Here is a 16,254-nt window from a genome sequence, read left to right on the forward strand (position 1 = left end):
CCTTTAAAAAGGTCGAGCAGGGGACACCGTTATATTTTGAGTGTGGTATGTTTGATGTCAAAGTGGATTGAGTGCATTCCTGCACCAGATTGTAGTGCGCAAACAGCAGCCACATTGCTGGTGAACCATGTGTTCTCAAGGTTTGGGTTGCCACAAAGAATTGAGTCAGACAGAGGAAGTCATTTCACAAGTACTCTAATGAGTAAGGTATGGCAAATACTAGGTGTGAAAAGGAAACTACATATCGCATATCGGGCGGCGTCTTCAGGTACAGTTGAAAGAAGCAATAGGTCTGTTGTGGATATTTTAAAGAAATTTGTGGCAGAAGCAGGTTCCAGCTGGGATTTGCGTTTACCATTGGTTTTGATGGCAATCAGGTCGACTCCTGCCAAAGCAACAGGTGTTAGCCCCCATGAGGTCTTAACAGGTAGGAAAATGGTGTTACCACAACACCTACTATACAGAACACATGAGCAAACTCTAGTGAGTGCATCCACAGTTCATGAATATATTGATGAACTGAGGAGGCATTTGCAACATGCATTTGCTTTTGTGCAGAGAAATCTGGAAAGAGCTGCTGACAGTGCTAAGTCATATTATGACAAAAAGACATCAGTAAAGGAATACAATGTAGGGGATCAGGTGTACAAGTTTCATTTTGGAAAAAGTAAACAGAAAAATTCTAAATTTCTGGCAGCCTGGCAGGGGCCATTTCGAATTATAGATAAAGTCTCTCCTGTAGTGTATAAAATTTTAAAAAATGAAGGTGAAACAGCAATAGAGCAGTTTGTCCATGTAAATCAAATCAAACCATGCCATCCCAGACATGAGATCAGGCAGCTTGAGCATGTGGAAACGGATAGAGTCCCTTGAGAAAATAAATGGGTGTAATCAGGAGGCAGTGACAAAGAAGTTAAAAAAAAAAAAAGTTGATTGTTATGATGGCACATAAACACTGTAGTATATGTAGAATATAATATAAAATAAATATAAATAAATAAATAAATAAATAAATGCAAATATAATGGAAGTTCGTGGTTGGTGTGCAGAGAGAAAGTGTATTAAATATTGAATGCTGTTTTATATGTGTTTGTTTTCTTTTAACTTGTGTTTAATTTCAGAAAAAAGAAAAAAAAAACGAAGTATTTTTACCAAGCATGTTTTATTTTTGGCAAAAGGATGAAGTTAGTATTGTGCTATGTACTTAATCTGTTTATTTTCTATTTTGATTTAGACAATTAACATTATTTGGTCGGAGGTTCCGGGATCAGAGGCCACGGGAGACGATGGAGTCCTGGAGTCCCCTGGATGAAGACCAAAAGATGCCTGCCTCCAGGTGGAGGTGAAGACAAAATAACCGGAATGCCAAAAGAGATGACTACTGTGGATTCAAGATTGCCAAGATGAAAGAGTACTCGAATGAACCGAATAACATCGCTGGTCGGGACATACCAAAAGAGACAAAACAAAAGTTCCGGCATATGAAGTTCCACGTATTTATTATTTTAATTATTTATTTTAACTTGTTATATTACTTATTTGTTTTAGTTAGTTGTTTTATTTCATTGTTTTTAATTGACTTGGAAAATTTAAACTTAAAGTAATGCCACTTCCACTGAGAAGGCAAATGTGGAACATTTTATGAACTGATGGACTCAGATGAAATGTTGATTGCAAATTTTCATTGATGCACATGAATATTCATTTTGTTGGATTGCTATATTGTAAAAAAAATAGAACAAGTTGTTTTTAGGAGTTGGCTTGGATTATAGCCAAGTTCTAAAAACAAAAGGAGGGTATATGTAAGGATATTTGGCGTGTTACAGTACAGAGTACAGCAATACTGCACAAGTAGCACAATTTTTTTGCAGCACCACCACAAGGGTGCGGTGCATTGCTATATGGGTTAGCAGATTAACAAGGAAAGACAGGCTATTCAGTCAAAAACGATTTTAACATATAAGATGAAAATCTATTTTTACAGTTAAAAGCACACGTGTTCATTTAAAAATGCACACTATTTTTCACCTGAAATGCCTATGGTGCGAGAGACACATTTGAAAATTAACAGCTAACCTATTAACCATTAACCTGACTAATAAAACCTTATTTAATATAACCCACTAATAAAATGTGTTCTCCACTGCAGAATTAGGCATACTCTGAAAACCATTTAAATGTGTGTGCAGATTTTTTTCTCTTCTCTTCTCTGCCTGATTCTCCGTGTTTTTGTGCACAGTAACTGCAGGAAGAAGGAAGTCAGATTTGCAACAATTGCAAATGTATAAGCGAAGCTATTGTTGAAGAGTAGGAGGATGAGAGATGATGGATTTCATTGGGACACGTCATATAGAGGGCTGAGAGGAAAGTTTTAGTGGGCAGTAGCAGGGAAAAATTCACAGAGACATCTTTCTGCACTACTGGGGAGAAGACCTGGCTGTGGGGTCCTGACTGAATGCAAATTCCGGTGTCCTGCTGCAGTCGAGACTGGGGAAAGCTGAAAGAAAAACCTTTCCACTGGCAGAGGCATTCCTATCTGAAAAAGCTGAGAATTCCAGGCAATGACCCCGGCTTGAGAAGGCAAGCGTTCCTTTTTGCTGGAGTTAATCCAAGAGAGCCACATTCACAGAGAGAAGCCTCTGAACAGATAAGGTAATTACCTAACTGGGGGAGCTGTGTGTGTGCACGGAAATATGCAGTCAGTGTAGAAAAATGAAAGTCCCGTGCGTGTCTTAATCAAGTGCTAATGTTGCAATTTAAGTTCTGTTCTCCGCCACTATAATTGCAGTGTGTCATAGAAAATGCTTTTACTGTACCATTTTATTTATTTCTGTAAAGAATGAGATCATGTCTAAATGCAACTTTTATAATACAGAAAATATTTGAAAACAGACGGGTGGTTTATTTTCTATTTACCATTACAATGCCAATGATGTGGGGAGATTTTTAAACAGTGCAATGGTCATTTTAAGACAGATGTGTGCATGTCAGAATCAGTATGAATAATTGTGAGTGACTGTAGTATAACTTGTTGGAGGTACATGAGCCAACGGGAAGAGAGACTCTCTGAACATAGCTCCCTACCGTATATAAGGTAGTGGAAATTACCACAAAACTACCACATATAGCTCTCTGTCGTAAATAAGTCAGTGAGTTTGCCCATGGTGGCGCACCAACACTATCACTGGAAAATGTGGTATCCCTAGAATGCAGGTCTGAGGTCTCTCTAGTGATCACACGAAAAATCTAAGCGAAGATAAGGGATTCTGGACATTGGGGCCACAAATAAAACAAGGGAATTATGCTCACCAAAATACCACCAACCACGTATACCAAATATGCAGGTCTGGGTGCTGAAATAATGCATGTCCATTGTATTATTGTTGCACATGGCCAAATCTGAATACAAAGAGTGATTATTGCTAAGTTATTTTTCGGCGGTAATAAAATACCGTCAGGCCCCAAATCTCCACAAAATACCCTACAGACCCACTGGGAGAGGGTCTGCAGGGCACTCCTATGCTGAGATGAAGCTACAACAGGGAAAGACGGGGGTTTTAGGTGAGTCCTTCTTCCAGGTGCTTCGGTAGAAGTATCAGCAAAGGAATAGTGCAGATATTCTTAGGACATTCTTACAGGCGGTATGGGATGCACATCCAGTCTCCAGAAACACAGCACCATTAAAACAATTAGCCTCCATTACCCACTCAAAGTCCCAGTCTTGCCAATAACACAATATGACGATAGGTCCTCTTATTTGTGTACTTGTTTAGCAGATGAGCAGAAGCATTCCAGAATTAGTAAAGCTAAGTCACTTGTGATTCACCGACACAAAAACGTTCCAAACAGTCAAGACAACACTGGTTGTAAATAAATTCCTCCCTTATTTACACCCTTTTTATCTTAGATCCCAGAACACTGAATTCTATAAAGAGATCAAGTCCAGTTTACCCACTGTCACTTTCATAGTCGAGCTTGCATCAAAATAGGGCCCAAACTCTTTCTGATGAAAACTGGCAATGTTAAATCATAAATGCATTCATGCATGAGCAATCATTTCTCTTCCCATGTCTCGCTATCTGTTCAAAGAAGGCTGCACCTCTGTAGGGCCCTATCCATGAGGAATAAGTGCTGAGGGATGGAAATGGGGAGTTGGTACTTACCAAAACAACAGGGACTGCAAACTTCAACATCACAGACTGCACGGTGAACCTCTCGTTATCGAGAGCTGTCACTGGACGAGTGCGTGCCATATCCAACCAACCCCTGCGAGAGAGATGAGATCAATTATCAATTCAGACCTCTGTAAGTATCAAAATAAGTCAGAGCAAATAAGTATAGCGCTTAGATACCTTTTGGTCGCCATGCTCTCTACATACCAAAGATCGATAAAAGATACAACAGGCCTTGCCATTAACCAATCTATGGCGCAGTTCTCATCTGAAGGGGGCTCTACCTAATTAAAATGGGGCGGGGGTGATATGTCAGAGCGTCAGTGAATGGTTGTTTTGAATGTGGCAGCTGTATGAGGAGAAGGTAGTGTGTGATGTCCTGTTGGCCATCCGAGTATGATTTCGAATGCTGGTGAATGAAGAGCTTGTGTGCAGCTCAGGAGAATGTTGGGAGCAAGAGGTAAACGTCAGTTGAGCTTGAGCCCTGACAGAGAAGATGGCTAGGGGCTACCCAACTGAAGTACCATCAGAACTAAGAATACCTGGAACCGAGTAAGGTAATTAAGGACAGATCTTGTCCAACTGTTGCCTGCAGCTAATCTGTGTGAAGATCTTGATTTGCATTTTAACACGGCTGAAAACCTGGAAACTGACCCAAGTGTGCTAGGGGGGGGGGCTGCAGAAAAGAGACATCCACCATCCCCATCAAGATAACATCTGCCTCCTCCTCCCCATTTTGCTCAGCTATATCAAGCTACATCTCTAGCTGATGTGTACAAAATGGAACATTAATCCAGTGATTGGCTTGTCCAAGGATTTAGGTTCTGAGAGAGCCTGTTTTGGTGATGAGGACCGCACTTACAAAACCAGAGAAAGCAATGCAGCACTAGCTGAGCGCAGCTCACAGCATTGCAAACATTTTACCCAAGTAGCTAAAGATGGGTCAGGGGACCTATGTGTTTACTGCAGCAAAGGACCGGCAGCTGAGGCATAGCAATTCATCTCCCAGAGAAGGTTTTGGATACTAATATAAGTGCTTAGGTTGCATGTGCACCTTCTAGTGAAGCTAAATAAATATTGGCAATGACACAAACTGGGCTTGCAGCAGTGGCCTTCCTCTAGTGAGTAGCTGGTTGACTATAGCTGCAGGGCAACGTGGCCTCAAGGCGACAATTCCAATGTCGCAGAGCTCCAGTATGCTGAGTGCTGATCCGGTCGTGAGCTCGGGCCTGGAGGGAGCCGAGTGATGAGGGATGTGTGCCAGTAGGGGAGTGAATGGTGACATAACTCATTGTGTGAAGATGCACTTGAACTCCCCCCAGTTACCTTATATTGGAAAACTGTGACTGACTACACAGTAGAGTTACAGTCCGTGTTGTGTGTCAGTTTCTCAAGATGTGTCATATAAACAGTATTGGGACATTGCCCTGCAAGTTTGAATATTGTGGCCCTTGGTAGCACTTTGCATGCATCTATAAAGAAATTGTACACTACCTCGCCTTTACAGTTAGTGAGTATAACCAAGGGTTATCAATCAATATTTCTTGATATGTTCAGTAGTACAGCTTTACTTTTACTTTAAAAGATTTATATTGTGCAGGCCATGGACCCATAGGCTTAAGGGTGCAACACTTAGACATAAAAACACAAAAATCCATCGTGATGAACAGAAGCCAAGTCAGATAGCAGGGACAGAATACCTTAAGCGAACAGGAATGTCTTCAATTTTCTTTTGAAAACAGCTAGTTAAGAGTAGCTAGTTTGTGCTAATGTTTGAGTGGACTACCTTTCATTCGTCCATATGACTGGTGTATACTAGGTGTTTTGTCTTATGGGATATTCTGGAGTGAGTAAGGAATACTGGACTAATGTGCATGTAATAGTGAGTTTGCAGTCTGCGCATGTGTGCATTGTTTCCATGGTAAATGCATGAATTGATATTAGCCAGTCCTGTGGGCACGTAGGCATTGAGTTAGTGTTTGTTTTTATGAATGAGGTGTGTGCTTTGTGCCCCCGAGCAGTGTGTTGCATACCAAATGAAACTAGGAAAGTTCAGCTTTCTGTATGTAAAGTACAGTGATGCCTGGTTTTGTGGGAAACCCTTTCACGAATCTACATTTCCACTAAAAGGTGAACCTAGTTAATTGGGCAAGATTTGGGAACATGGCCCTGTAGGCAGTGAAGGCTGATATTGCGCAAAATTCTGAAGTCTGATATTTTTCTTGCAAATATGCGACTGGAGTCAGTCAAGCACATTAGTGGGGGCAATGTTTTCGGTAATTGTGTTTTTTCTTGTTCCTCGTGTGTGGGTCGCACAAGATGTACCGACCTTGTGCTTGAAGCCTAGAGACGGCCCTAGTTGGGGTAGGTTATCTCTATTTCGCACCATGAGTTGAGTGTGGGAATGTGACTTTTTTTGCGATGCATGTGTACAATTCTAGTGTGAATCTGGCATACAATGTTTAGTGAAAGATGCGTGGAATGTTAGGTTTGTGGAAGGGGTCTAGAGTACCCCTCAGGAGCATGTTCTCTGTTGGCACTCACTTCCCATCTGGTGTGTGCCAGAAAACATGTTGTGTAGCTGTCCATTTTAAGTTTGGCTCTTCAAGCTTAGGTTCTTGGGCAGAGGGAGGAGTGTCTCGGCAGAACCTCAGTGCTTCTGTAGAGTTAATTAACTGTTTGCATGAGATGTGTTGAGGCTGTTTGGTGTGTGGTAATGTTCCCCTGGTGGTTAGGTTTTGTTGATGAACAGAATGGAGATGTGTTTTGCGTCTGATTTGAATAAAAAAGTGTGCAAGTATGTTTGTGTGAAAGAGAAATCGGTGCGTTATGTCCTGTCCTGCTGGCCATCCACACATATTGTAGAATACTGATGAATGTACAGTGAACATGCAGCTCAGGAGAATGCAGAGTGCATGATGCAAAAATAGTGCTCCAAGAACACCAGTTGTGTATGAGCTGCGACAAAGGATGGCTGGTGGGTGCCTCTGTGAAGTACCATCATTACTAAAAGTAACTGCAAATCAATGAAGTATCATTGTATGTACCGGTGGCTGCACCAGATCAGAGACAGGAACTTGTATTATACCAAGGGGCATGAGGTTCTAACATCAGGGAGCCTCCATAGCGCACTAGGAAAAAGTACAAGCTTTGCATATTCGATAAACTGCCCAAACTGGGAGAACCTTCTAGCCATGCTATGCCCTGGAGAATGTTCCAACTACAGAATGTCGCTGAATGCACTCACCTGAGAACAGCCGAGAACGTTCTAGCATTGACGTGCATCCTGCCCACACCGCTTGATAGTGGAAAGCATTACCTCAGAGAGCCCATAAATGCTCTCATTTGGTGTTAGGTCCCTACCAGAGGGAACTAGGATTCTATCTTTGGGAGGATGGACAATGTGCTCTATCTGAATGAGAAACTGAAAACAGACTGTATAATTATAGTGACTGGAAGATGGAAGAGAAGCTTGTGGCACTGACATACCTGCATTTTAGAAAATGTTCTCCCCGGCCTGATCCCGCATGTGAGGTAGTAGAGGTTTAAAAGCAGTTATAGCCTGCACTTCTCTCCTTAGGCATGCATGCCGATGACATCATGGAACGTTCACCTGATGGCCAGAGGAGAGCTCCACGCCCAACAGTTGAGTGAAGCCTGGCTGAAATGAGGATGGGTGACTGGTGACTGTCTGCTCATGAGATCTTATTCTGTTTTCCCACAAAGAGTGCCTGGGTCATATCCGGTTGCAGGGAGGATTAATCCCCACCAACCGCACAGAGTGCGGACAGCGGGAAGAGCGGAAGCAAAGAGCAGTTTGTTGCAGTTAGCTGCGAGGAAGGTAAACACGTGCTGGTGAGTGGGCGGCTTCGCATGGACCTCCTCACTTTATGACTGTACGTCGACTCCCTACCCTCTGTGTATGCTACAGTCTTGCACGCGGCAAGTCGTTTGATGCACCAGGGAGCTTTCTACATTGAGATGTTGCTACCTGGCTCTATAGGGCATTCATAATAACAGAACAATTGTCCAATTAAAAGACAGTTCTAAGGACGCAGAGTAAATGGCCACCTTCTAGTTGCTCGGGTGACGTGTGCTGCGTCGCTGTCAATGTATCTCTATTCGTTTTGCGTGGGGTTTTTATCAGTCAACTGAAGGGCAGTGTTTTATGTGGGATAATAAAGCGAGGGGAGGGGGGCTCTAGCGCATCACAAAGCAATATTTGAGGGTGCCCATAAAGTGTCTGGTGCAGTCTCACTCACATCCAATATACGTCTCAATTCGACAGACAATTACTAACATAATAGCCCTACATTAGAAATGCTAGCATCTTTACATGCTCTGTAGATAGTACATTAGCCCCAAAATCAGATGGGGGCGAGAGACGGTCAAATGAGGGGGCCTGCAAACCACGATCGAAAGGGGGAGAATAAAACAGTGCAGGCTCATTACGAAATGCATTTTCCTGGAGAAATACGTAGTTTATAAAATAACCGCAACTTCGGCACCTATTTTCCCAGTTCAACTGGGAGCCAAAATTCTAAATACAGCACCCAATGTGTCAGTCAAAGTAGACTTGTTTGAGAACTATGCCTCAGCGATGCACAACATATGCACATTTAAATCCGATAGTTAGGACTAACAAAAAAAGGCATTTTTAGCTAGCGGAACAATGATTTAAAAGTGATTCCTTGTTCCATGAGATTTAATTTTCCATTGACTAAAACAATCAGGTCAACAATGGCACACCTGGTGGACTATTCCAAAGGCTAGGAAACTGTGTAATGTTGTCCTGGAATGCCCGGGTAACAGTCCACTAAGTTGAACTTCTGTATAATATTATTTATTTATTTTAGCGATTATTAAACACGCTGGTCCTATCATCCCAAATATAGTATCTTTGCGTTAAGCATGCAGTCCTTCGCTGCGAAAGCCAGGGGAGTCTTTGCATCGTTGGGGCAGCACTTTAAACTCAATGCAGTGTGGCTGTGGGCTGAATCCTCCACACTCGCTGAGCCCCAGAAAATGCTATAAGCGCACAACACGCCAATGCGTTTGGGCTATTGAAAGTCTGTTCTGTATTGCCAGGGATTTACAAATACGCTTAAAATAGCACCATCATATGCTCGGTGGTAATAAGATATCCCTGAGCGTGCACACATGAACCAGGTACTCAGAAGATTGCAGGTTTTTGCCATCCTACTAATCCAGGCGTTCACACCATTGGCCATGTCTTCTTATCATCTGGCAGATATCCCATTACATTGCTATGCACAAAAACCTATTGCAAGCATATGCCAGGGATACTCTCTGCCCGGTATTGCCACAATATGCCCAGCTATTCCTGCTTTATACACAGTATTGGCATTGTATGGCTAGGGACAGGCACCCATTTGCACATTATTTGAATCTCATGGCTGCGCATTCGCATAATTTGCCACCACCATGTCCCTATCTCTCCCGCTAACTGGCATCCGAGAGAAGTGCAGTGCTCCTGATTTCACCCCCCACCATGCCTCCTGAGACAGACTACAGACTACACTCTCTCTCTCTCGGCTTTGCAGGCCGAGCGCAGAAGTTGCTCCACATTATAAATAGTCTGTCTAATGCGGTAGACTACACGCGGAAAGCTGCATCCTGACTTTCTCTCGCCCCCCCTTTCCCTCCCCACCCCTCGCGCACAGCCCTGTCTGAGCCTAGGATAGGAATTACAAGGCCGTTTTATTATTGGTGCACTCGTTTGGATACCGGGGTGTGAAGCCTTTGTTTGTAACTGGGGCTAGCGAACAGGGCTGGGAAGGGGGAAAGGGGGTAGGTAGGGGTACCTTACCTGCTGCTGCACTTGGCTAGGACTATAGGACCCTGCAGGTGCTGCCATTGCACCTGCGATCGTCAAAGTGCAGGCCACAATTATGGCACTAAGCCTGCACAGGTCCAGTGGGCCTCCGCTCCAGAGTCCAGGAGGGTACTGTCTAAAGTAACTCTGCTGTCGCTCGTCTACTAGCTGGCTTGGCATGTCAGAGTTCTTCTTGGCACCTCATGGTGAGGTCATGCTGTGTGGATAGAAACCTCCTCTCTGCTGCAGTAGCATGGGTTGCCCGTGTCTGTCTTGCACGTGCATCGGAAACGTTCCAAGCAGCCTAGGCCCGGACAAACTCCGCCTCCAGTCTCAGGCTCCATGAACAGAAGCCAGCCAGCCAGCCCAGCCCAGTGCCTCACAGCCCTGCTTGCATTCATTGTAAAGTGCACTACACACGTGCACTACAAAAACATCATGTATAGCGTACCTTACAAACAAGGCAATGGTTATTTAATGATAATGAAATTGTTCACAGTGTTTATACCGGTATACCTTTACAACCCTAGACTGTATAAGGAAGTGCATACAGTCATTTAAAAACTGGGTTAGTGGATCTAAAGCTGCAAGACTCCAGAAAGATGCAAATAAAATGCTTAAAGCGGTCTGCGCGAAAAATACACGGCATATGTGGGAGTTGATTAATAATGGTGGCAACTTTAGAAATTCCCATACGACATATGATGGGCCATGTCACTGAGGAGCAATGGGTGAGCCGCTATTCAATACTCTTTGCGAGGGGAGAAGGTAGGGGCACAACGAATGAGACCTTGGGGGGTAAGGGCTGGGCCTTTTAATTTGATGTAACAGAGGCTAGGACCATGTTATCCAAGCTTAGCTCATCTAGAGCGGCAGGCCCAGATGGCCTATCAAACCACAAATTTAAAGCAAACATAGAAAACTGGGCATTGTTCAATCGAATAATGGCAAATAAACAGGTCGCCGGTTCTTGGAGAGAGGCTATAGGTGTTCCAATATTCAAGAAGGGCGATAGGGGTGATCCGAAGAACTATCGCCCGATCACCCTCTTGGATTCGTTGGGTAAACTCTTTGCATCTGTTGCATTGAATCCAAGTGATTTGGCTGCGGCAGAAACTACCGTGGCCAAAACGTTCACATGAGAATGGTGCGAACTCCAAAAGTTCACACCTTTCTCATGCGAACACACATACATTCTCACACCCAACACACCCCCCCACCCATACCTTCAGCACACCCCCACCCAAAACATAAACAAACCCCACTTACCTTAACTTCTGTGATCGGGAACCGGCGCCACAGGGTCCTTTACTTTTCTTTTTTCTTTTTTTTTAAATGGAAGGCTGCGGGGTGTCCCCCGCAACTCCCGCTAACTATACCATTAAGTGTAGTGAGCGGGGCGATGCGGAGGACACCCCCACATCCCTGTTTCTATTTTTCTTTTCTAAACAGAAGGCTGCGGGGGTGTCCCCCGCAACCCCAGCTCACTATACCATGAAGTGTAGTGAGGACACTCCCGCAGCCCATGTTTTTTTTTTACAATGCTACCACCAAAGGTTCGAACTTTTGGTGTTCGAACCTTTGGTGGTAACATTTTTAGAACTTCTGGTCATTGTGACAATTTTTTGTCTGTGAAAACCGCCTCAACCGTTGCATTATGTGACCTGAATACTTGGGAGATAAGAAGTGGCATACCTGACCCTCGGCAGGCAGGCTTCATAAAGGGGGTAGGAACATCCCTCAATCTGTTCATCCTTAATGAACCAAGGAGTAGCCATAAGAGATATGGGTTTTTTTTCTCACTTATTCCGGTAATCACCTTCTACAAACAGAAGGTTGCTCAAGTTCTAACATATGGGACGGAAACCCTGTTAAACCTTACATGGGAGGTATGTCCCATATTGGAAGGGTACTTCTGGCTCAGAGTTTTAAGACTTCCAAACTCACTGCGGGCAACCACCATATGGCATGAATAGCACCTACAGTCTAGGATGTCTGTAGTGTTATGGAAATCTAAATCGCTATATCGAAAACGTAAGATGACTGAGTGAGCCCTTCCATTTGCCATATTAAGCGAGATGAAAATGTTATGAAAGAGTGATGCCTACAAATAGAAAAGGTTTTACACCACCATAATGTTGAAACTGAGGTATTGATGGTAAACCCTCTTAAGGTGAAGGCAGTTTTGGGGAGGGCTGACTGGATTGAAACTAGTGAAGCTAGAAGTAGGGATACACCTAATTAAGGTTGGTGGGAGGAGATGAAGGGGATGAATGATCTGCCAAAGTATCTCCTGGAAATTCCCATCAGCATTTTATAGAGCTCTTTTGCCGATGTGCCGCCTAAACATTATGCCTACAAAAGAAGTCCAACTATAGAGGCATCAAATAAGGATGGAGATTACACATTGTAGATACTGTGTAAAAAAGGATCAGGTGGAATCACTAATTGATTTGGCGACAGAATGTCGTGCCCTTACTGAACTCAGAACTTTGTATATGGGAGACCAAAGTAGTAAAGCAAGGTCACTGAACAATGGTGGCACCTAGTGATGCTAGGGGCAAGGGGGAGTTTGGTAGTGGCAACATTAAAGTTTGTTGATTTAATTCTAAGAATTAAGGGAAAAACATCTAAGGAAGCAGCAGAGTTTGGTGGCCTTGGTTTTATTTTTTTGAAAGGTTATTTTTTAGGTGGATAGAATGAGACTTTAAAGCTTGTACTAATTTGTGGCTTTTTAGGAATCTGATGCCGTGTCCCTTTTAGTTTTGTTCTTTGTAATTTGTTGTTTGGGAGAAGAGGGGGTAATTCTTTTGTGATATAATTGAGAAACAAAACTGTTGAAGGTTTCTTTTTGCTCCCATGTATGTTTGCATGAAACCGATAAAACATTTAATAATAACAAAAACAAAATGTGACCAAGAGAAAAACAAATAAGCTGAAAGAGAAGGTATTAAGAACTGGGCACAAAGAAAAACCTGTCTCTGCAAAATTGACGTGAAACTAAACATAAAGCCATTAAAGTGGAACTGTTTTAATGTGATCAAGAGAGTAACAAATAAGCCTGAAAGAGAGGGGAAGTACCCCATGGTTTAAGAAATAAAGAGTGGAGGAAACCAGAAAGAGAAGTTTATAAATGTCAAGTCAAGTATAGCTTTATTTTCGGCACAAGGCCATAAAAGTATACAAATTCACGACTGCAACACATAACTTTAATATGGAGAAAAAAGCATGACATAGGATTTTAAAGTGCATTAGTAGTCAATAAATACTGTTTGTAGAACACAGGAGTACAATTGAAAGTGCTTTACACAGGATGTCCAACAAAGGGCATTAGTTGCCGAATCAGTATCCAATTCAATATCTACTAAAACCTAGACATATTGAATTGACATTGTTCAACAACAATTTCCAAAATAATTATAAACACTTTAAAAACGAGATATTTAAAAGATAATAAAAAGACATCAAATCCTAAGAATAGGCAGAGTAAACTCACAGCCCCAAGATAAAATGATTTCCAATGTCAATAGTGACCACAGAAGAATTCAGACATCTCCAATAGTGGGGCCAAACGTCCGTCTACATAACCACACCCAATGAATAGAACTTGCAATGCTAGTTACAAAATTAGAGTTAGGTGTCCGTTTACCAAGTTCTTTTTTTAAATTCCGTCTTTTGATTTTCACAGAGCAGAGCGCACGTTAAATACAAAAACATTTATAAATCAATTTAACGTTCCCTTTTACTCCCACCCAACGCCCGCGTTCCCAACCCCCTAGCTCCCCGTTCCCTCCTCCATCGCCCCAGCGAGATCTGAGTTCTAAGAGCTTGAGATGTTGTGGACACCACTGCACCCTAAAGTTTTCTTTGAGGAACAGAAGCACCCCTCTGCAGTCTACAGCAAAGCAGGGTAGGTTATTGTTCATGGTGTACGTTGCCCACTCCAGGGCCACAAAGTCCCACACTTTAGGAAGCCACTCATGGACGGTCAGCACCTCAGACCCCTTCCAACTCTGCACTATCAACAACATTGCTGAGAGTATGAGCACAAATCTGGCTTTCCTATGGGCTCTAGGCAAGACCTCCATCCACCCAGAGCACCACTTCCTCTGGGGATGCCCTATCCATCTGACCAAAGGCCGTTACCTGTGCTTTCTGTACCTCCCTCCAAAGGGGCTCTATTTTGGGGCATCTCTACCAGATATGGACCCATGAGCCTGTGCCTCCACACTCCCTCCAACAGGTTTATGAGGATACTGGATAGATTAGTTGCAGCAGGATTGGCATGAGGCGCCACCGGAATATCAGCTTGTACTACAATTCTTGCAGCAGTGATGTTTTAGCCAACTAGGGTACAAGATCCAGCAACCTTTCCTAGTCCTCCCGCTTTATCTCCCTCGCAAGTGATCTTTCCCACTGCCCCATGAACTGCCAGGCCACACACGGGACATGTGTATTCCCCATGCTAGACTGTTCCAGGGTGGGACTTAAATTTGTGTTGCCGTCCCCGGCCTCTCTCCTTGGTAAGTAGTGGCTCATCCTGGGTTTCTAACCGCCAAAATAAAGGCACATGTCAGTTTTCGTCGAAGCAGCCCTGGGGAATCGGCAGCGGTAGGGCCTGGAACAGGTAATGCAAATGAGGGAGGGTAATCATCTTCACTGCAGCCATCCTGCCCACTCAGGAGACCTTATGGAGATACGCTTTATTAGTTGAGAGCATTGAGGGATAGTTTGTGCGTACCACCCTGAAAGCTTCTAAGTAATAGTTACTCGCAAGTAGCGAATTCCACTGGAGCTCGAGACAAATGTCCAGGAAGCCTTCAAAGCCTCCAGCTCCCTCCCCGCCTACAGTTAGATTCAAGAGTTGCGACTTGGCCAGGTTGATCATCAATCCTGAGATCGCCCCGACGTCAGCTAATAGTCTCCTATACCCCATCAACTGCCCCGGATTAGATGGTGTGAGTAGCAGGTCGTCCGCAAATGCCTGCAGAGCTTGTATCAGTGGTTCTAGATAGATTGCGTATAAGAGAGGCAAGAGGGGACATCCCTGTTTGGTACCTCTACTCCGATTGAAAGCCTTCGATAGTGAACCGTTTATAAAGAGCGTTGCTTTAGGGGTGGTGTAGTTGGCTCGGACCATCTTGAAAAAGTCTCTACCTAACCCCATTCTATCCATTACTTTGAACGTGAAGAACCACTCCACTCGGTCGAAGGCTTTCTCAGCGTCAAGGGATAGGAGGACCGCAAGAGTTGAGGTTTTGTGCTCTTTCTTGACCAGGTGTGCGATTCGTCTGATCTTATCAAATGTTTGGTGCCCTTGTACAAACCCTGACTGGTCCAGTGAATCAGGGATGGGAGTACACCCTTCAGCCTGTTAGCAAGAATTTTAGTGTGCATTTTGGTGTCCACATTAATTGTGGCACCTGGAAACACCCGTGTATAGGTGCCATACACATGTCCAATAAAATTAAAATAAATAAGGCTATTGGTCTGTAATAGCCGCATTTAGTGGGGTCCTTGTTAGGTTTGGGAATTTGGGTGATCTTTGCCTCCTCCATTGACGCTGAGATAGCTCCGGTCCCACGGAAGTGGTTAAAAGTCCTGTCAGGTGGGGCACTAGAAGCCTCACAAAAGTTTAATAAAATGGCGTTGTGAAGCCGTCGAGCCCGAGTGATTTATCAAGGGGCAGAGCTTTTATAACCTCTCGTACCTCTTCCTCTGATATTTCCTGCCCTAACTTCAGGCCCCAGTGTAAGCAGGTAGATTCTGTCCAGGAACTTCGCCTGGGCCTGGCCTGAGGGGACCTGGGAGGCATATAAAACAGTGTAAAAACAATCAAAACACCCCTAAAGGTCTACAGTACGCGAATGCCTGTGACCCTGATCGTCTGTGACCGCCGTGATGGTTTTGGTACCCGAGTTGCCTCGCCAGGAGCCTGTAAGCAATATTGGCCTTGCAGTAAAACCGCTGGCAGGAGAACAATAAAGAATTCTCTGCCTTCTTTGTTCTAAGGACATTAAGCTGACCTAAAGCAGGTCTATATTCCCTTGTGTTCTGCTGGGTGAGGGCTGTCACTGATCGTTTCCTAGTGTTGCCCTCCAGAAGCCTTATTTGTTCGTCCCTCACTGCCTTGGTTGAAATGAACTCCCCCCTTATAGTTGCTTTAAAAGCATCCTAGCTTATGCTCTCCCCCGTGTCAGAGACCCTGTTCACATCAAAGAAGGCGGTCAACTTCTCTTCCAGGTC

General features: G+C 43.8%; 1 protein-coding gene across 5 annotated transcripts in view; it reads right to left on the reverse strand.

Moving 5' to 3' along the window:
• The window catches only part of TMEM94 (transmembrane protein 94), a 2,019,771-nt gene that overhangs the window by 1,519,835 nt on the left and 483,682 nt on the right, over positions 1-16,254 (reverse strand). For all 5 annotated transcript variants that reach the window (XM_069654803.1, XM_069654805.1, XM_069654804.1 and 2 more), the window contains exon 8: positions 4,164-4,266. In XM_069654803.1, coding sequence (XP_069510904.1) covers positions 4,164-4,266 — 103 coding nt within the window. The remainder of the gene's footprint in view (positions 1-4,163; positions 4,267-16,254) is intronic.

The sequence above is a fragment of the Ambystoma mexicanum genome, chromosome 3q, assembly GCF_040938575.1.
Source record: "Ambystoma mexicanum isolate Mex_15411 chromosome 3q, UKY_AmexF1_1, whole genome shotgun sequence".
In the NCBI taxonomy this organism is placed as follows: domain Eukaryota; kingdom Metazoa; phylum Chordata; class Amphibia; order Caudata; family Ambystomatidae; genus Ambystoma; species Ambystoma mexicanum.